Consider the following 21766-nt stretch of genomic DNA (forward strand, 5'->3'; position numbering starts at 1 on the left):
TTTTGAGCTTCTCTTTCGACTGATGTATAATTTAATGCTATTAAACGTCATTTTCATGTTGAAAACATTGATTGAAAATCACCCTAAAATGATGTTTTCAAAACAGTTTTTGGCCAATACCTCGTTTATTTATTAAGCAAAATCAACAAATTTGGGTATCATTTTACGCAGAATTTCACGCTGAATCCAAAAACATGATAATTTTTTAATATTTGTCAATAAATAACCAAGTTATGGCCGTTTGAAATTTTGGGTTGTCGCCAGAGGGTCAAATTTTTGAAGGTTCAAAACAATTCATGCTCGATATCTTGGAAACTATTCCAGATATTGGAATGCGGTTTGCGGCATTGTTTTTCTCGCGATTTTTTACATAAGAAATAGTTTTTAGATTTTCCAATAGTCGAAAGTTGCAAATTTTCGCAAAAATTCATGACTAAAAGTATGGCCAAACTTCTCATATTGATATCTCGCTTATTTTTTAGAGTAAACTTGAGTTATTATACATCAGTTTACGCAGAATTTCACGCAGATTTCAAATATGGGATTTAAATTCAGATCCGACAACAGATAACCAAGTTATGGCCGATCAAAGTTTCGGATAGTTGATTTTCATTTTTTCTCATTTTTCCCAATTTTCAAAGTTAAATATCTCGGAAACTATTAGAGATATTGAGATGCGGTTTGCGCCATCGTTTTTCTCGGCTCATTTTACGTTAGAAAATGTTCTCAAAAGCCCAAAATTCGATAGTCGATTTTTCGCGAAAAAAAATTACGACTCAAACGATGAAAATTTTTAATTTTTTTTAATTTTTGGCCATAACTCGCAAACTATTTGTCCTATAGATCTCAAATTTGGCCAGTAGATAGATTTTGAGCTCCTCTTTCGACTGATGTATAATTCAATGCTATTAAACGTCATTTTTATTTTGAAAACATTGATTGAAAATCACCCTAAAATGATATTTTCAAAACAGTTTTTGGCCAATACCTCGTTTATTTATTAAGCAAACTCAACAAATTTGGGTCTCATTTTATGCAGAATTTCACGCTGAATCCAAAAACATGATAATTTTTTAATATTTGTCAATAAATAACCGAGTTATGGCCGTTTGAAATTTTGGGTTGTCGCCAGAGGGTCAAATTTTTGAAGGTTCAAAACAATTCATGCTCGATATCTTGGAAACTATTCCAGATATTGGAATGCGGTTTGCGGCATTGTTGTTCTCGCGATTTTTTACATAAGAAACAGTTTTTAGATTTTCCAATAGTCGAAAGTTGCAAATTTTCGCAAAAATTCATGACTAAAACTATGGCCAAACTTCTCATATTGATATCTCGCTTATTTTTTAGAGTAAACTTGAGTTATTATACATCAGTGCACGCAGAATTTCACGCAGATTTCAAATATGGGATTTAAATTCAGATCCGACAACAGATAACCAAGATATGGCCGATCAAAGTTTCGGATTGTTGATTTTCATTTTTTTCTCATTTTTCCCAATTTTCAAAGTTAAATATCTCGGAAACTATTAGAGATATTGAGGTGCGGTTTGCGCCATCGTTTTTCTCGGCTCATTTTACGTTAGAAAATGTTCTCAAAAGCCCAAAATTCGATAGTCGATTTTTCGCGAAAAAAAATTACGACTCAAACGATGAAAATTTTTCATTTTTTTTTATTTTTGGCCATAACTCGTAAACTATTTGTCCTATAGATCTCAAATTTGGCCAGTAGATAGATTTTGAGCTCCTCTTTCGACTGATGTATAAGTCAATGCTATTAAACGTCGTTTTCATTTTGAAAACATTGATTGAAAATCACCCTAAAATGATATTTTCAAAACAGTTTTTGGCCAATACCTCGTTTATTTATTAAGCAAACTCAACAAATTTGGGTCTCATTTTATGCAGAATTTCACGCTGAATCTAAAAACATGATAATTTTTTAATATTTGTCAATAAATAACCGAGTTATGGCCGTTTGAAATTTTGGGTTGTCGCCAGAGGGTCAAATTTTTGAAGGTTCAAAACAATTCGTGCTCGATATCTCGGAAAATATTTCAGATATTGAGATGCGGTTTGCGCCATCGTTTTTCTCGCGATTTTTTACATAATAGTTTTTTTGATTTTTCTACAGTTGAAAGTTGCAAACTTTTAGAACTAAAATTAAAAATAAAAAAAAAAAATTTGTCTCTAAAACTAAAGGGAATTTTGAGGGTACAACAGATGTGGTTTCATTCTCAAGAATGGTAGCCACATTCTGTACCTAGATCTAGATTATACAGTTAATTAATAATTCTTACGAAGCAATATTGAGTCCTGCAGATCTTACCAAGCGATTTGTTTTTGTTGCAATAAGTTAATTGGTAATTTAAATACTTCAAGTCAAATCGATAGGAATTTCTTTAATTTCTGAAAGTACGGCTGGTAATTTATTGCTTATAAAATGTGGTTCCGGTAAAAACACGCAACAAAAACACTTTCGCTGAACACATATCCACGTTCCTTCAAGCGTAATTTCAGCTGAATCAAATTACGTTCGTTACGTTCTATAAATTGAAAATAAAACCAACTCTGATCATAATTATACCACAAAAATAAGAGCGCATTTCGTTTTCTATTTCGTAATCCTTTTAAAAAAACAGATACAAATTCGTTAAATTGATAATGACAGTTCGCTCTCTTGTGGAAGCACAGAGATCTGATTAAAGCTCAACGCAATGTGTTATTTTAATGGAGCAAAAGGAAGAAAAAATAATTGCTGGAGAGCACCGGATAGAGTTTGCTTCTAAGAAACTAGTTTGATTTCATCCTGGAGATAAGATAGATGCCCTGTGTAATTATCTTTTTTTAATCTTGTAGTCTATACAAAGATATAATTCTTCATTACTACTATGTGTCGTTTTATTTTTGAGGAATAGGTAACATATTATACTGGTAATAATGGCTGATACCCATACAAGGCCACGCAATCAATATTTTCTCTCTTTTGACTCGCACGTGCACGATAGATACAAAATGATACTTCAGCAGTTCGGAAAATCCTGAAAACCTGCCGGAAAGGTTGCTAACATACATCATTTTCCACTCAGAGTTAATTAAACAATTGGGTTCTCAATTTCAAATCCCAAAGCGTGAATAGTTTCACCGATGCTGAAAAATTTTGAGTTTAACTTTCTCTCGTTAATACCAAGAACTCGGAGATTTAAATGAGAAATTACAAGGATTTTCCAGTCAGGCGCTGCGCTGTGAACAATTATTATAAATTAGCATTCCGTTTGCTGAAAATTACCGGAAATCGTACGTATTTGACCGACGGATATGAGATTAGATGACCATATATGAATAACTTTGTGCACTCGCCGTGAAAAGCATACCAACGTTGATGTTTAAATAACTAAATTCCCGACATTTGGTGACGTTGGCTTATCTACGGAACTAAATAAAAGTGTGAAACTGTGGATGACTCTTTGAGATAAACTCAGATTTCTAGTTTGGAGATTATGGAAAAAAATGTAAGAAATGCGACCGCTTATCTTAGATCGTTAGATCTGTAAAGGTAAACTCTGTGATTTGGGTAAATGTCGACTATAATTAGATCTTGCATTATACTAATTAAAACTCGAAAGTTAAAAGAATGTGGATATAAATTTTGAAAATTTTATGTTTATATAAAATGCAAATCTGTGAATTTATATTGGATGATTATCTGGCTAATGGTTATGCACGTAGTAAACGTTGATTTGGATTATATCTTTTAGTAATTGTCTGGATTTTAAATGCAGATTGCGGATAGAAGAGAAAAAGTTTCGCTCTCTTTATGAATTTTAATACGGCGGAACAGAGCTCTATTTTTTTAAATTAAAAAAAACTGTACTAGAGAAGTGAAAAGTCAATTCCAAGATTTCGAATCTCAAGTCCGTTTTGTTCCCTCACATCCGGATTTAGAGATATTCTTGAAAAATTATGCATCTATCCATTCTACCTTACGGTGCATTTATCTGCTTAAATCGAATAAAAAGAATCCAAAATTTAAAAAAATTCGTAACTTCGAGAATTTTAATTTTGTGTGGATGAAATTTGGAGGGTTACTACTTTTAAGCTGCCTATTAATTGTGCCAAATTGTACAGTTATAGAGCCGAAAACAAAAATTTTAGAAAATATTTTTTTAAAAGTAACCAAAAAAATCCAAAATTTTCATAAAAAAATTGTTACTTTGACAATTTTAGTACTATAAAATTGAAATTTGGAGAGTTTACTATTTTTAAGTTGTTTATTAATTGTGCCAAATTAAAGATATAGAGCAGAAGACAGAAATTTTAGAAATTTATCTTCTCAAATCGAATAAAAAAAATTCAAAGTTTTTAATAAAATTCATATCTTTGAAAATTTTAATGCCATGGCGATGACATTTGAAGAGTTTATTATTTTTAAACTGTTTATTAACTGTGCTAAATTGCGAACTTATAGAGCAGGAGACACAAATTTTAGAAATTTATCTTCCCAAATCAGATAAAAAAAAACTCATTTTTTTTAATAAAATTCGTAACTTTAAAAATTTTAATGCTATGGCGATGAAATTTGGAGTGTTTACTACTTTTAAGCTATTTATTGATTGTGCCAAATTACAAAGTTATAGAACAGAAGACAGAAATTTTAGAAATTTTATCTTTTCAAATCGAACCAAAAAAAACAATTTTTTTAATAAAATTCGTAACTTTGAAAATCTCTGAGTCTTGACCTGATGGAGCAAATCGGACTTAATCAGGAGGCAGTTCCATTTTAGAAAAGACTTTTCACTGCTCCAGTACATATTTCGTTCAAAATTTGTTGAAATTATCCAAGCCCAATTACAAAATTAAAAAGCAAAATGACCAAATTTTACAAATATTCATTTTTCTAACAAAAATCGCACTACATAGGGACAAGAGGCAATCCACTTCATAAATGACAATTCCAAAATTTGTTCACTAGTGTTATCTATAAAAACCATCCGAAGAGGTCAAGTTCGAATCAAGAGAACTTAAACTAAAATTTCCCCGCATTTCAAACACGCCAGGACTGCATTTAGTGCAAATTTCATGTCCATGTCATTGTTCTAAAAGAGAAATTCCACCTAAACCGGCCAAACCAAAAAACAGCAAAGTCAGATGTTTACGTTTTTTAAATACTTTCCTTGACCCTGTTATTTCTTTCCATTACAATTCCACCTGATAACGAAACCAAGGTCGTGACGATAGTCTAAGAGATAAAAAAAATACTTAATATTGTTAGTGACCTTGCCAGGTTAAGTGAAAGTCTTTCGTGTTGTTTGTAAGGTGCGGTTTTCATGAGACAAGCGATAATGACATCGACAAATATAACAGTAGTTTTATTATTTCAGTTTACACGGAAAGAAAAAAAAGGAACAATGATGGTGGCGAACATTGAAAGTTAAGAGAAAATCCTTCAGAATAAAATATTCTCGCATTGTCAGTTTTTATCACCAGAATTGAAGAATCGAAAATCTGACCTAGACTTGGGGATTTCACATGCAAATGTGACATTGCCGGAAATGTCTCATATCTGTTTAGAACGAGCAGTGAATCCTAGAGGATTATTTTCAACTAATTTATTACTAACCATTAGACACGATTTATTAATATTATCATGTATAATTTGTCAGATAAAGAAACAATTTTACATTATAATTAATTATTCACAACATTTCTCTCCAATTAAACAACAAGAATTCCTGAGCGATCGAAATCGCAAAATTTATGAACATCTTCAGCGAAATTTTCACCCAAAATAAAAACTCTTTTTCTTCGCCTTTCTTTGGAGAAGATTCCTTAATAATAGTTCTTCTTGACAAAAAATTCGGAACAACAATCTGTATAACTTTCATTAAATTGCAGGCTACGTTTATTTCGACTTGAAGGAGAAAGTTTGCCTAATTATAATACGTGATCGTTAATTATTGTTTTATACACTCACGAGCTTATTTATGATTTATTACCAAAATAAACAAAAGTTTGTACACTTATTTGAATATTTCAACTTGATCAAAAATTGTTTAATTAGCACATCAATTTTAATTGGACAGATGTAGAATTAGTAATAAAAATATTTGTAACACTTTCGGAGAAAATTTTATTTGCCTGAAGAAACAGCATTCTTTCTTTAATTTTTTTGGCACTATTATTAACATGCGAAAAGTAAACTCCCACAATTACTTAAATAAATTTTCACTGTCAAGAATACGTCCTTATCTCCGAACGGAAACTGGCTAAAAATACTCAAGGCCACTTCTATTATAGTCTCGTTATATTTTATTTTCGGAGATTGTTTTGAAAAAAAGTTAGAGAGATAAACTACTCATTATCTGCGGTTATACCTGCAAATTATTGATATTCGTCTGGGTTTTTGCAACCTTGAGGAACGAGAAATTATCGCGGTCCAAAAAAGTCGTTTATAATTATGGAAAATACGTCGTACAATGTTTAAAATCACAAGAATGTTGCGTTTACCTTCACCTAGATCCCCGTTTCCGGGAATCCAATTTTATGTGCGTTACATTGTGTGTAATTTATGGAGGGATCGCCGAGGTGTTGTTAAATCTCTAAAATTGTGGTTTTATTGCCTGGGTGTATTTATGTGTTATGAAAAACTAAAAGTCTGGGTTTTGTGTTTTATTTTATCTTTTTAAATTCATGTTTTCAGACTGGACACCCTACTATACAGGATGAACCAGATGAAAGTGCAAAGATTTGATCTCCAATATCAGAAACACTGTTGTATAATGGCCAAATTTAATTACTGAGGTTTTAATACCAATGTCAACGTCAGTTTACATCATCAAAAAGTTGGGAACAAAAACGCTAATTAACAAGTGGCAAAAACGTCTTTATCGGAGCTCCCGTCAGTTTAGCAATGATCCTGGTGAGAAATGTTGGTTTTACAGTGCTAAATTGTTCAAATTTGGATTATTTTGAGTTCGATTTTTTTATTTTTTGCCACTGGTTTCTACAAAGGTGTTGTGATGAATCATTTGAAGTTATAAAAAGTTTTCTTTATGAGTGACCGGTGATGACATTGTGGATTGTCCAATGGAAGGCATTTGGTCATTTTTCGTAATAACTTCAGGTAACTTTTACGTTATTTCGTTTCTAATCAAAATTTCAGTTTTGTCCACAAAGCGAGTCGAAATATGTCATCTTTCGGACCAATCGAGATAAAAATTGGCCCTTTTGAGAGCCTCGAGATAAAGGTTGGCCCTTTTAAGGGCCCCATTTATTTGAAACAAATTAATTGTTTGCATTACTCAATTTTTAAAATGCATTCTATATAAAATCCTTGTAAAACAAAAAATAAAATTCTTATTCTTATTTTTATTCCCTGTGGGTTCTGCATCTACAAATAATAGTTATTTTTTATTTATTACATTTTAAAATTATTTAGCTGGTTTTATTTTGTTGGTTGGCATCACTGGATAAATGACAATTATGTCAATTCGTGTGTTGTTATGGATATCAATCATTCCTTGGATACCAATGATCTTCGAAAATAACAAAAGCGAATAGATTAAGTAAAGATTTGCAGAAACACGCAATTTAGACATTTTTCTATTTCCCAAATGACACAATTTTCCTAAATAAATGTCGGCGCACAAAATTCTATGTTTAATACATTTGGAAAATGCTTAGGAGATGCTCGGAAATTGAAATCCTGCCATTTCCAAAAGAAGATTTTCCAGCCTAGTGAAACAATAGTTATTCAAACTTCTTTTAAAATACAGTGCGATGCCAACCGGTAAACAAAAAAAAATCTAGTTTTTTTTTGGAGGCCTAGGCTGCCAAACGCCGTTTTTCGGCCTATTTATACAGGGTCCGGCAACACTTGTGTCCACCCCCAAAATCGTCTTTAATTTTAAAGATAAAATTTTGAAAATTTGCATACGCTCACAGTTGACAAAGCTCTAGAAGCTGACGTAAAAATTTGTTTTTTATCACTGATAGTTTTGGCGTCGCGACGCCTTAAAAATGTAATTGTTAGGTAATTGTGAGGGTTTGTGATATCAACCCCTAATTTAATTTTTTTTCAATATAAATATGTTAAAAATATTTGAGTTATTATTTTAGATTCAATGCAAATAGTCTTCAAAATTTGAGGAAAAAATGCTGTTTTATCAAGTTAGTTTCCAATTTTATTATGTCAAAATTGGGAACTACGTTTACACCCATCTGTCAACATCTTGTGTCACAAATGGCATCTATTCTTTGGCTCGCTTTAGATTGTAACAAAAGTGTTACTTGGTGAAATTGTCACTTTGTCGATGTTAATTAACGATTTCTGGTGTCCATAAAGTGCAACATGCCCGTGGTAATCAAAATTAACCTTTATAAAAGTGAGTGAAGTGACTTGTGAAATTTTGGTGTAAACGTAGATTGCCGCTGCACTGTCATAATTTTGAAAACTAACTTGATAAAGCAACGTTTTTTTCGCAAATTTTAAACACAATTTGCATTAGATTTAAAATAAAAACTCAGATATTTGTACCACAGTTATGTTGAAATAAAATTGAATTCGCGTATATTTCCGCAAAAACTCAAAAATCGCTAAAAATTATACTTCTTAGGCGTCGCGACGCCAACCAAACCGTGATAAAAAAAACAAATTTTTACGTCAGCTTCTAGAGCTTTGTCAACTATGAGCGTATGCAAATTTTCAAAATTTTATCTTTAAAATTAAAGACGATTTTGGGGGTGGACACAAGTGTTGCCGGACCCTGTATATCTCCAAACTCGTTAAAAAAGACGGCGGCTTAAAAATAATTATTTTATTTTTTCAAAAATCGCGAAAACTACTAAATTAGAGCTCATTGCTATCAGTTCACTCTTCTGATTAAATTTTCTAAAATTCTAGGGAGGCTTTTCGTTTTTTAGGGAGAAAATTGGGGGAAAATTGAATGTAGCGATTTTTGATGCTAACAAGTTGGCAAGGTTTAAGCATTAAGATACATTCTACAAAGCTTCTACATTGCTACCAACTACTACCGATAAAAATTGCTAGGAACTGCTACCAGCTTTATTTTTTAACGAGTGGACCGATAGCAATGATACAAAATTACCAAATGCAGAAATAAAAATTCCTGAATTCTTTGACAGACTAAACTTATTTTTAGAGCATGAAACACGAGCAAATACATATTTTAATCTTGTTTACTTACGAAATTTTAACATGTGAAGTGTTCAGAAGATAAAGTGACGGCCAAAATTGGTCTTGGACCACATTTTTTCAAAAATTGAGCCGTGTAAAACAGACTTTCATAGTAGGCATAATAATATTTTGTAGGCATAACAACGACATTAATAAAACAAAAGAAAAAAATGACATTGATGCGTGCGTACAGTTGTAGACTATTTAAACGGTGGTTTGCTTGTTTTCTTTTACTTTTAAACGCATCCGCAATCTTCAAAACACCTTTACATTGTAGGCACTGATTACTCCTTGTTGGTTAATAATTATTCAGTAGTTATGATAACGTTCTATTAGTAGTTCAACCGCTTAATTTTTGGCCTGAATTACTATGTACTTCAAAAGCTGTACCACTTTATTTTGGCCGTCACAGTATGTTGAAAGAAAATAACACAAAAATTTTAATAATTGTCAAAATACAAATTGACATTTCTTTTCATGGCTCACTTCGCCCCTTTTGAAACAATTGAACCTACTGTGGTTATTATTATCGTCGGAATTTTATAACATTAGTTGAACTCCGCCCACATAAACAAAAGACGGTTTGAATGGGACAAATCAAAGATTGGCAGGTCCCGTTTACACAACATCATAAATTTGACGGTTTGACTGTCACACACGTCAAGAAGATTTGAAATTTGCATGAGTTCAATTAATCCTGAGATTTTCGTCTATTTTAATGCATCGTCTTCTAATCTGTGGACATTTTTGGTCCGATTTCTGACAAATATTAACAGAATAGAAAAATGTTGCAAAGTGAATCAGACTTTAAACTAGAACTTCATTGGCCCAAAAAACAAGTGGAGTTAAACCAAAGTAACAAAATTCCGACAATACATGGATTTTATCCAATAGCCAATCAGAACCGACGAATTTCATTATTGCATAGGATTTAATTATGTATTATTTATTAGCGAATTATTTGATGGTCGTACGTAAAATGTTTAAATAAAAATTGTTTAAATTTTTGCTTGATTGTTCTCAGAGTTAACAACCTCATCCCAATTGATAAACCTCCAATCCCCCGTTATTATAAAAACCGCAAATGAAGAAACATTGGTCAGGGCCCAATATTTTATCATTTGTATTACAAGTGCGTGGTATAATACAGTTTCGCGAAATATATTCGGCCAACCCACAGAATAACAATCAGCTACGTGTTTGCGCAAAACCGTCATTTTAATTTAAAATAATCCCGTTTTTTCACCAAACCGAAAAACGGTTCCTACTTGTCCTCCTTCAATTTCCGCAATTTCCTTACCCATTTTCCCCGCAATAATATCGAACTGTGTCGGTCCATCTTGCACAAACCCCGGTCTGGCGCAGAGATCCTGTAAAAATAAAACAGGTGTTATTTTTTCCAATTCAAATCATTCTAGTGGGACGCTTAAAATATGTTGCACCAAGGTTAGATAATTGTATTCATAATGTATTGTTTCTCGTTGCACCCACATCGCTGGGTTACGTGGGGCATACAGAACCTCGCATTCTGTTTGGCACGTGAGCGTGTTAGTAATTTGGGTGCATTTATGGAGACTTCGTCGCCAAGTCAGGCCAGTAACCTCAGCATTTTTCTCGTTGAGACCGAATTTTCATCCATGGTCAACGAATCGTATTTCAAACAGTCATTATCTCGCCATTCACAAGAATAATACAATAAAAAGACCTTCTGGAGAGATAGAAGTTTTTATTATACTGTTAAAAGTGAACGTCCGTTCTTGCCCACGCTTGAAAACCCACGATACTTGCAGCAAAATCGGAGCTGTTTTAGCATCACCGAAAGTTATGCAAGTTGTGGAAAATTAAAGACAGATTTATGCTCAGTAGATGATCTTGAACTTTCGCACATCGAATAAATCTGATTTAATGTAGAATTCCTTCGCTCTTTGAAATTCAAGAAGGGAATTAAGTTTGATTTTGTTCCATGCTGTGATCGTCAGGATTAAAATAAGATGAGCAAGACTTTGCGGTGGTTATTATCTACTGACACTGCAAATAACTTTAAACGAGAACCAACAGAACAAATAAAAGGAATAAATTTACTTCCACTACCTTAATAAGTTGCTGGCCGTTAATAGCCGAGTAACAGACCGCATTCTCTTAGAGAACGTTTCATACTTTATTGTAATGCAAGAGATTGTTTATAAACGACGTAAATATTATCGACAATTTGTTTTATTTAGGTTGGTACAACAAAATTGTTGCTTAGTCACCCGACAACATTTCAAACAGACTCAAAATTTGAGAATTTTTAGTTCCTAGCGAACATACAAGCATAAATTGGATTTGATTAGGCGCCTCAAGCGCATTCCTCATTTTGCATGATGGGAAATTTAATTACGGAATAAATAATCCAAGAAAAGCGGAACAATCTATTGTGCAAAAAATGAATCTCATCACCACTCTTTGTCATTGAAGTTAATCTGACCGTTAGTACCACGTTTCAGATTTTTTCCTGAAGAAATCTTGTGGGAGCCCAACACAAATGTTCTTGTAATGTTATGCTAATGTGTTACACTTGTTTCGAATGTTTTGTGCAACCCCACCCAAATCTTACTTCTTGTTTATCAATTAATATTTCATTATCAACCTTCAATAGATTCGTTTAATTCATTATCATTAATAAATATGTCGACACTCAGGTTTCAGGAATGTGCCTGATTTTTGTTTACATTATTAGCTTTAATAAACAATCGACCTCGCCTTAGGACGTATGTAAATTTAAAGCATATTTTTCAAAACAGATTTATGACGACGTGTTGACATAAGTGGCCGCACAATGGAATTGTTGGATTGTTTCTTGGTTGAAAAATTTATTAATGATTTTAAGGTCGCTGTGGTCTAAATTCCATAACTATCGTTTGAGGTTTTCCACTTGTATTTTTTATTTGTTGGTGGCACTGCGTTTATCGATAAATTCAGGCGTGTGTATTTAAATAATAGCAAGATAACTTCTCGGAGTTTTTGCATCTATTTACACCTATTATTACAATTCGTACTTACTAACTGAAGATAATTATTACGTTTGTGTATGCATACATCCTTAATTAACTAAGTTATTCGAAATGTGGTAACTTCCAGGGAAAGTGCCGAATAATTTATGAGTAATAAGTGGGTACATAAAGCATTTCTTGTTTTTACGTAAAAACAGCGTGATTTGAGATATGGTTTGTTTTTATTATACTTTACTTACTTACTTAGTTTAAAAGGCTCTAAAATTTAAAATAGACTGGTGGCCTTGCAGTCATGCAGATTATGTGAAAAATGGATAAGATTTGAAAATTTTAGGGAAATATAATTTGAACGTTTTTTTTGGAATGTAGTTGAGATAAGAAAATTAGTCAATTAAAAAACCATTACATAGTCGTCGAAAACAAGAAGATAACAGTTTCCTACAAAATTTGTTAAAAAGGCTCCTTCTATCCAAAAATTTAGGTATTTTCGAAACAAATTTCTCGCTTAGAAAAATATCTCGCAAACTATTACAGATGTTAAGAAATGCTTTGCGCCATCATTTTTCTCGCGACTTTTGAGATAAACAATCGTTGTTAGATTTTCTAAAAGACGAAAGTTGCAGTTTTTCGCGAAAATTCATGACTAAAAGTATGCCAAACTTTTGATATCGATTTTTCGCTTATTTTTTAGAGTAAACTTGAGTTATTATACATCAGTGAACGCAGAATTTTACGCAGATTCCAAATCTGGGATTTAAATTCAGATCCGACAACAAACAACTGAGTTATGGCCGATGAAAGTTTCGGATAGTTGATTTTTATTTTTTCTCATTTTTCCTAATTTTCAAAATTAAATATCTCGGAAACTATTAGAGATATTGAGATGCGGTTTGCGCCATCGTTTTTCTCGGCTCATTTTACGTTAGAAAAAGTGCTTAAAAGTCCAAAATTCGATAGTCGATTTTTCGCGAAAAAAAATTGCAACTCAAACGATGAAAATTTTTCATTTTTTTAAATTTTTGGCCATAACTCGCAAACTATTTGTCCTATAGATCTCAAATTTGGCCAGTAGATAGATTTTAAGCTCCTCTTTCGACTGATATATAATTCAATGCTATTAAACGTCGTTTTCATTTTGAAAACATTGATTGAAAATCACCCTAAAATGATGTTTTCAAAACAGTTTATGGCCAATACCTCGTTTATTTATTAAGCAAACTCAACAAATTTGGGTCTCATTTTACGCAGAGTTTCACGCTGAATCCAAAAATATGATAATTTTTTAAAATTTGTCAATAAATAACCGAGTTATGGCCGTTTGAAATTTTGGGTTGTCGCCAGAGGGTCAAATTTTCGAAGGTTCGAAACAATTCATGCTCGATATCTCGGAAACTATTTCAAATATTGAGATGCGGTTTGCACCAACGTTTTTCTCACACTTTTTTACATAAGAAACAGTTCTTTGATTTTTCTACAGTCGAAATTTGCAAATTTTCGCAAAAATTCATGACCAAAAAAACTATGGCCAAACTTCTGATATAGATATCTTGCTTATTTTTTAGAGTAAACTTAAGTTATTATCATCAGTGTACGCAGAATTTTACGCAGATTCCAAATCTATCTGGGATTGAAGTTCAGACTTCACAACAAATAACTGAATTACGGCCGATCAAAATTTAATTAGACAGAGCGAAAGTGGCGTTTTTTACCTTCATTTTGTCAATTTTTACCAAACAATTTGGTCTTAAAATCCGAAATTCTCGCAATGCAAAGTCTCTAAATCTTTAAAAAAATTCAAATTACCAATTTGTAAGCACATCTCAGGGTAATAATTCGCTTATAGTTATTGCTTCTCTATATGCAAGCATACACCCAAGAATATAAATATTCGCCATTTAGTATTCTTGAATCTATTCATATTATACGCACCATTCAAAAAAAATCAACGCCGAGGTGTAAAATCTGAAGATGAATTTTAATGAACTGCTGTAGAAAGACGAAGTATTCATTAAAATCTAGTCGTAAATCAATTTTATATTTAATTTTACGATTTACGATTTTACCGTAAATAGTAAAAAAGGAAACGATTGAATAGGACATAAATAATAATGTAAATAGGGAGAGTTAGTAAAATGATTCAGTAATCGGTTTATTAATAAACATTTTTGCGCGTACATACACATTGCGATTTTTTTTTCTTTGAAACAACATTTTGCAAGCGTGCTCTTTCACAAAATTAGTGTAATGGCCATAAAGACGACATTCACAACTGTTATTTTGATAAACCCGTTCCTCTGGTTCTTCAAATATCAACTAAAATGACCAAAACAAAGTGAAATGTGCCGACAAAGCCGTTACGACCTCAACTTCGAAATAAGACATCTTTATAGATGCAAAAAACTCTCATCCTTTCTATTTTCTCTCCAAGTCTGTCTGATTAAGTAGTTTCGTTCGAATCTACAGTTATTTATACAAATCATCTGTTTAAATGACAGCATCTGGCCAATGCTATCATTACACTCGTTAAAACTAGAGAATTTGCAAATTCCTTCACCGACCGGTGAAGTTTCCATCGACTGTTAACTTACTTTAGGTCTTTTCCACGTGAACTGAAACGGCGGTGTCTGGTGGTAGAAAACGGAAGCTTGCGTGGCCGGAAAATCCGGGTCTTCCCATAGCTCCCCACATTTTAAGCAAGCTCTTCTTATGCGATCGTACTCGCTCATGCCCTGTAACAATAAGAAACAATTTGTATAACTAGAGCATTCATTATTTACCAAACAATATGGTTTTCTTTCCATCTATTGTGCGCAACGAATTTCCCAAAGTGCCCCAACGCTTCATTTTAATTGTTAAACTAGCGTTTTTTTCAGCAAATTCTCTGCTCGCTTTCACAATTTATTGTAATGAATTAGATCCGCAGAGTCGATAAAAATAACACGTTTCCTGCTTCATTATCGTTCTTACACGTATACGAGTTATTAGTTACGCGTTTAATGGATGAATTAATTGCCATACGCAAATGTTCGTTCGTGCAGGGCAACTCCAGGCAGGCTCCGGGTAAGGAGCAGGACGATGACCTAGGAAATAATTGAATGTTTACACTCTTTGGTGCGAGAAGAGCCTGTGCTAGCGCTTTCTTGATTTATTGCATTGATTATCTCTTGTCAGGGTTGTTTATTATTATCATTTGAGTGATAACTGCGCTAATAGTAATAAAGCGGTGCGGCTCTGGTTTCTTCATTAAGTAGGAACTCCGCTATTGTATAATGTAAGTTAGAATCTGAGCGGATATGTAACCTTTGACCTGGAACACTTCTAACTGCTAACGAAAATTTTACTAGGTCTGTAACACACATTAAATTGAGCATTGTGTTTGCAGGTTACGAGCGTAAACTGCTCCCAGAGTGCGAAATTGGCGTGTAGAGGTTTAACACTTGAGGAAGTTTTGATCTAATAAAAGGTTACAGTTCAATAGACGTACATACATTTTTGGGAATTTTAAAGACACACTTTTTATTTTTGTGTGACCTAGTTTTTTATAGATTTTTTTAAGAAACATTGTTATATTAGATTCTCGCTTCTCTGTTTTATATCTTTTTAACGAAATTTGTTACTAGAGGAGTAAAAACTGAATTTTAAAGTAGAATTATTTTCTGATTTTAAATCTGAAGCCCATTTTGCTCGGTCAGGTCAGAGATATTGGTTTCCACATCCTTCACTAAAGTTCGTAATTTTGGAAATTTTCGCGCTACAGCTATGAAATTTTAAGAAGATACTACTTTTAAGTTGTATATTAAGTCTCGTACATTGCAAAATTTTAGAGCAAAAAACACAGATTTTAGAAATTTTTATTTTCGGAACCTAGCAAAAAGTTCCCACATCCTTTACTAAAATTCGTAATTTTTGTAATTTTAATGCTATAGCTATGAAATTTTGGGAAGTTACTATCTTTGAGTCGTATATTAACTCCACCAAATTGCAAAATTTTAGAGCGAAAAACACAGATTTTAGAGAATTTAATTTTCGGGACCAAGCAAAAAGTTCCTTCATCTTTCACAAAAATTCGTAATTTTGGTAATTTTAGTGCTACAGCTACGAAATTTGGGAAAGTTACTACTTTTGAGTCGTATATTATCTGTACTAAATTGCAAAATTATAAAACAAAAGATACAGATTTTAGAAATTTTTATTTTTAATACCAAACAAAAAGTTTACACATTCTTCACTAAAATTCGTATTTTTTGTAATTTTAGTGCTACAGCTATCAAATTTGGGGACGTTACTATTTTTGAGTCGTGTATTAACTCAACCAAATTGCAAAATTTTAGAGCAAAAGACACAAATTTTAGAAATTTTTATTTTTGAGACCAACTAAAAAGTTCCTTCATCCTTCACAAAAATTCGTAATTTTTTTTATTTTAGTGCTACAGCTACGAAATTTGTAAAAGTTACTACTTTTAAGTTATATATTAACTCTACCAAATTGCAAAATTTTAGAGCAAAAGACACAGATTTTAGAAATTTTTATTTTTGAGACCAATCAAATAGTCCCCTCATTCTTCACAAAAATTCGTAATTTTAGTAATTTTAGTGCTACAGCTACGAAATTTGGGAAAGTTACTACTTTTGAGTCGAATATTATCTGTACTAAATTGCAAAATTATAAAACAAAAGATACAGATTTTAGAAATTTTTATTTTTAATACCAAACAATAAGCTTCCACATTCTTCACTAAAATTCGTATTTTTTGTAATTTTGGCGCTATAGCTATCAAATTTGGGAAAGTTACTATTTTTGAGTCGTGTTTAAACTCTACCAAATTGTAAAATTTTAGAGCAAAAAACACAAATTTTAGAAATTTTTATTTTTGAGACCAATCAAATAGTTCCCTCATCCTTCACAAAAATTCGTAATTTTGGTAATTTTACTACTTTTAGATTACTAATTTTAGAAGTTACTACTTTTAAGTCGTATATTAATTCTACCAAATTATAATTATAAATAAATAATTATAAAACAAAAGATAGAGATTTTAAAAAATTTTATTTTTGAAATCAGAAAAAGAATCCTACATCCTTCTCTAAAATTAAATTTGTTTTTGTTGTTCTCTTATCTAATTTTAATGTTTTTCATATTTATTCGTTGAAATTAAAAAAAAATGTAAGAATCAACATCTTTGTTAACTCCGAAATTTATATTTCTGTCCTAACTCCCATCAGGTTTACTTCCATATCCAAATATCTAAAAACCGGAATTTGTACACCCATAAATTGCGGCATTTTATAACCCACACTTTATTCGCTAGGTAGATACGATATAATTAAAAACGAATGTTGTTTTTTTTATACAATTTTGGATTAGAAATCACGTCATAAAATAGCGCAAATAATGTTATCTGAGCAAACACTCTTCAATTCTCATCATCATAACTCGCATTCCATCCTCATCCGTGAAGAGCTGAATTAATTTGCAAGGCAAACAGATAGATATAAAAATAATATTTACAAATTTTACAACTATGACCGATTCTTGACCTTACAGTATAAATTTGCACTACGAAAAAGCAAAATGTAAATAAAACTCCTCTCAACTCATCTCACCTTGTAAACAAGATGAGATGAAAAAAATTTCATAATCGTAATGAGATTTTTTCACAATGAATAATGTTGCGTTGTTATGTAAACAAAAAGAGCTTCCACCTGCGGCGCAGATTACGACATGGAAATTAATCATTTTAGTATTAAAGCATTATTGTGGCGGCATTGTTATAGATTAATGCAGTCTCGGCTGTATTATTAGCGTAATTAGGCGCTTTCGCTTTAATTGCACCCCTGCGATGTCTTGTTAACTTGCTAAGATAATCTCGAAGACTTCCCTTCTTGGATCATCTCCTAGTTGTGCTTGGCAGCTCTTGGAATTTCGTCGCTTTTCGCAATTTCCATACCGTTCCAGCCTCATTCTCAACAACCTGCACGTGACATTTAACAGTTTGCCCTCGATCGAGCTGCATTGGTCGATTTCTTTATGCGGAAGTCGTCGAATTTCGACTGGATTCTTCTTCATGTTGATGCCTTCGTGACTTAATTCGGGCTTCAACGTGAGAACAAGAACGGTGGCCTTTGCTCCAAGATTGTGTTGACGCCATTTCAATGACCCCGACCATAGATAGAAGCTCGCGACACTAGAAGAAACCATCTTCAAGGCCGGACATTCGCGCTCTAAATAGAGAACCTAATTAAGTGAAGCCCTCACCCACGCGAGTAATTAGAAATACACGAATGTCTTCGCTATCGCTAAGAGCTAAGTGACCACTTTGAGGCTGGAATTGCTAATATGGTACAATTGATTGCGGAGATCCGAAAGAGGAGTTTTATTATTGTCGTGCGATGGATTTAAAGTGGAGACCGTGGAAGAATCAGTGAAAACTATAATTAGCAGAGAAGGACTTTCTTAAAATAGTAGAAAAATGTTGCTAAATTGGTTGAAAGTTGCAGGAAAAGGTGGAAACAATAAGGTTTTTTTACTTTTTTGCGTAAATATGTTGCAGTCTAGGTTATTGCCTTATACAGAAGTCAGGAAAAACAGAGCACAGATAATTGCATCAATGATACCATGTGCGAATATGGTGAAGTAAAAGCAGCAGAAGAGCTGAAGCTAAAAACGAAACAATTCAATTTTCTGAATCCATCGATGAAAATTTTTCAATTTTTTGCTTTTTGGCCAAAACTCATAAACTATTTGTCCGATCGATTTCAAATTTCGCCACTTGAAAGATTTTGAGCTGCTCTTTCGATTAATGTAAACTCAAAGGTAGTAAATCTCGTTTTTATTCCGAAAAAAATATATTAAAAATTACCCCAAAAATTCCTCTTCAAAACAGTTCAATATCTCGTTTAATTGTGAAGCAAACTCAACTTATTTAGACACTTTTTACGCAGAATGTCACGTTGAATCCAATTTTTAATTTTCGTCAACAAATAAATGAGTTATGGCCGTTTGAATTTTTGGGTTGTCGCCAGAGGGCCAAATTTTTGAAGGTTCCAAACAATCCGTGCTCAGTATCTCGGAAACTATTAGAAATATCAGGAAACCGTTTACGCCATCGTTTTTCTCGCGATTTTTTACATAAAAAATAGTTTTTCGATTTGTCGAAAGTTGCAGTTTTTCGCGAAAATTTATGACTAAAACTATGCCAAACTTCTGATATCGATATCTTATTATTTTTTAGAGTAAACTTGCGTTATTTTACATCATTTTGCGCAGAATTTTCCGCAGATTCCAAATCTGAAGTTGAAATTCAGATCCGGCAACAAATAACTGAGTTATGGACGATCAAAGTTTCGAATAGTAAATTTTCATTTTTCCCAACTTTTTCTAATTTTTAAAGTTAAATATCTCGGAAACTATAAGAGATATTGAAATGCGGTTTGCGCCATCATTTTCCTCGGCTCATGTTGCGTTAGAACGAGCGCTCAAAAGCCCAAAATTCGATAGTCGATTTTTCGCGAAAAAAAAATCCGACTCAAACGATAAAAATTTTTCAATTTTTTGTTTTTTGGCCATACCTCGTAAACTATTTGTCCGATCAATCTCAAATTTGACCAGTAGATAGATCTCGAGCTCCTCTTTCGATTGATAGAAACACAAATGTATTTAACGTCGTCTTCACCTTGAAAACAATGATTGAAAAGCATCCCTAAATGACCTCTTCAAAACGGTTTTTGGCCAATGTCTCGTTTACTGATAAAGCAAACTCAACTTATTTAGGCTCATTTTACGCAGAATGTCACGCTGAATCCAAAACCGCAAGAATTTTTAATTTTCGTCCAGAAATAACTTAGTTATAGCTGTTTGAATTTTTGGGTTTTTGCCACTGGGCCAAATTTTTGAAAGTTCGAAACCATCTGCGCTCAATATCTCGGAAACGACGACAGATCGAAAAAAACGGGTTTTACCATCGTTTTTCTAGCAGTTTTTTAGCCAAAAATTCGTTCTTAGATTTTCAGAAAATTGAAAGTTTGAGTTTTCGAAAAAAAAAATTACTAAAACTCTCAACTTTCTTCGGTCGGTTTTTCGCCTATTTTTGGAGCAAACTTGCGTTATTCGGACTAATTTTCCAAATTCGGGTTAAAAATTGACGTTCCGCAACAAATAATCGAGTCATGTCCGATTAAATTTTCGTATAGTGAATTTTCATCTCCGAAATTTTTAATGCTCAGTATATTTGAAACTACGACAGATAGAAACGTGCGACTATGGTGAGGTAAAAGTAGCAGAAGAGCTGAGGCTAAAATCAAAAGTATTAAATTTTACTTCCACTGTTGCCTTACAATTTTAACACTTAAAGGCAGAAGTACCTATTTAAACCTGGTGCTTGATTATCATTCATGAAACGTTGCCTGTTTCAACAAAGACGCACATTTAAGGTGCGATAAATGACAAACTATTAACAAACAATAATAAACGTGCTCTCTAGAAAAAAATAGAAAGTTCTTTGCAAGGTAAAATTCTTCACTTCAAAATCAGGTTAATAAATACAAGAACATAACACACAATGATAACAGTTTCCTTGAAAACAGAAATAAAACGAAAAAGCGAAGCCTGATAATTACAATTCTAGACAAAAACCTCATTATAAACTCAAACGGAATTGGCAGTACTGCGTATTTAATAAGTAATAAAATCTCTATGAAGTACCTAAAAAGCAGTGTCCAGCGCCACAAGAGCATGATTAATTAGAAAGTTCAATGTCGACAACTTATGAATGATAAGTTGAAGTGTACATGAACTTAAGCAACTTTCCAATAATTCCAATAATTATTTATACGGGCATTTATGCGACACAAACGCGAGAAGTAGGTTCAGTTATTAGCATATAAGCAGATACAATCGGTATTTGTCTGGTTATTATTGTCATCGGTGGTTTATTCATGACACTAATTTCGTTAATTAATTGAGTGTCAGAAGAAGTCGCGATAAATTATGACCATGTCTTCCATACTAATTAAATATGCACAACCGCTTCAAACTATGCATTAGAAGGTACAGTTTGTTTGAATATTTGCCTGTGGGTAAAGGTCGATGAGTAATAGATCAACGCGATATCAACTTTCTAGCGTTTTTTAGGGGAAATTACACGGAAATTCATGAAATTACTCCAAGATGGTTTACAAGGAATGAGTGGATCGTAAAGAATTATTTAATAGATTTCCGGTCGGATCTTGGAGTTGAGTAATATTAATATGAAGCCACTACAAATTAAATTCTACTTAGTGCTTTTGTTAGGAGATTGCAACAATTCTTACTACATACTTAATAATGCTAACTGAAAGTAAGCACGTTTATTAAAATTTTGAATAAAGGAGTTAATCGCCGTTTGCAGATATCAGCATTTGCATAGATAAAATAAACGTTAGTCCATATACAGTTGGCTTAAGTTGCAAACAAGGTCACATTTTAAAATTTTTATTGTGTAATTCGTTCCTGTTGCAAAAATTGCTGTTAGTGTCGGAAATAAAATAGTTTGTTACTGTTTTTAATTAAAAATTGATGCAAAGGAATTTTTATGTCAAA

General features: G+C 32.5%; 1 protein-coding gene across 1 annotated transcript in view; it reads right to left on the minus strand.

Annotated features, from left to right (window-relative positions):
- The window catches only part of CalpC (calpain C), a 33415-nt gene that overhangs the window by 8944 nt on the left and 2705 nt on the right, over positions 1–21766 (minus strand). Inside the window, exons 2-3 of the mRNA XM_088030575.1 lie at positions 14778–14918; positions 10497–10566 (exon numbers count right to left, since the gene is read on the minus strand). Coding sequence (XP_087886701.1) covers positions 10497–10566; positions 14778–14915 — 208 coding nt within the window. The 5' untranslated portion in view covers positions 14916–14918. The remainder of the gene's footprint in view (positions 1–10496; positions 10567–14777; positions 14919–21766) is intronic.

This window comes from Gnatocerus cornutus, chromosome 2, assembly GCF_029298725.1.
Source record: "Gnatocerus cornutus isolate USDA-ARS CGAHR chromosome 2, icGnaCorn1.1, whole genome shotgun sequence".
Taxonomy (NCBI): domain Eukaryota; kingdom Metazoa; phylum Arthropoda; class Insecta; order Coleoptera; family Tenebrionidae; genus Gnatocerus; species Gnatocerus cornutus.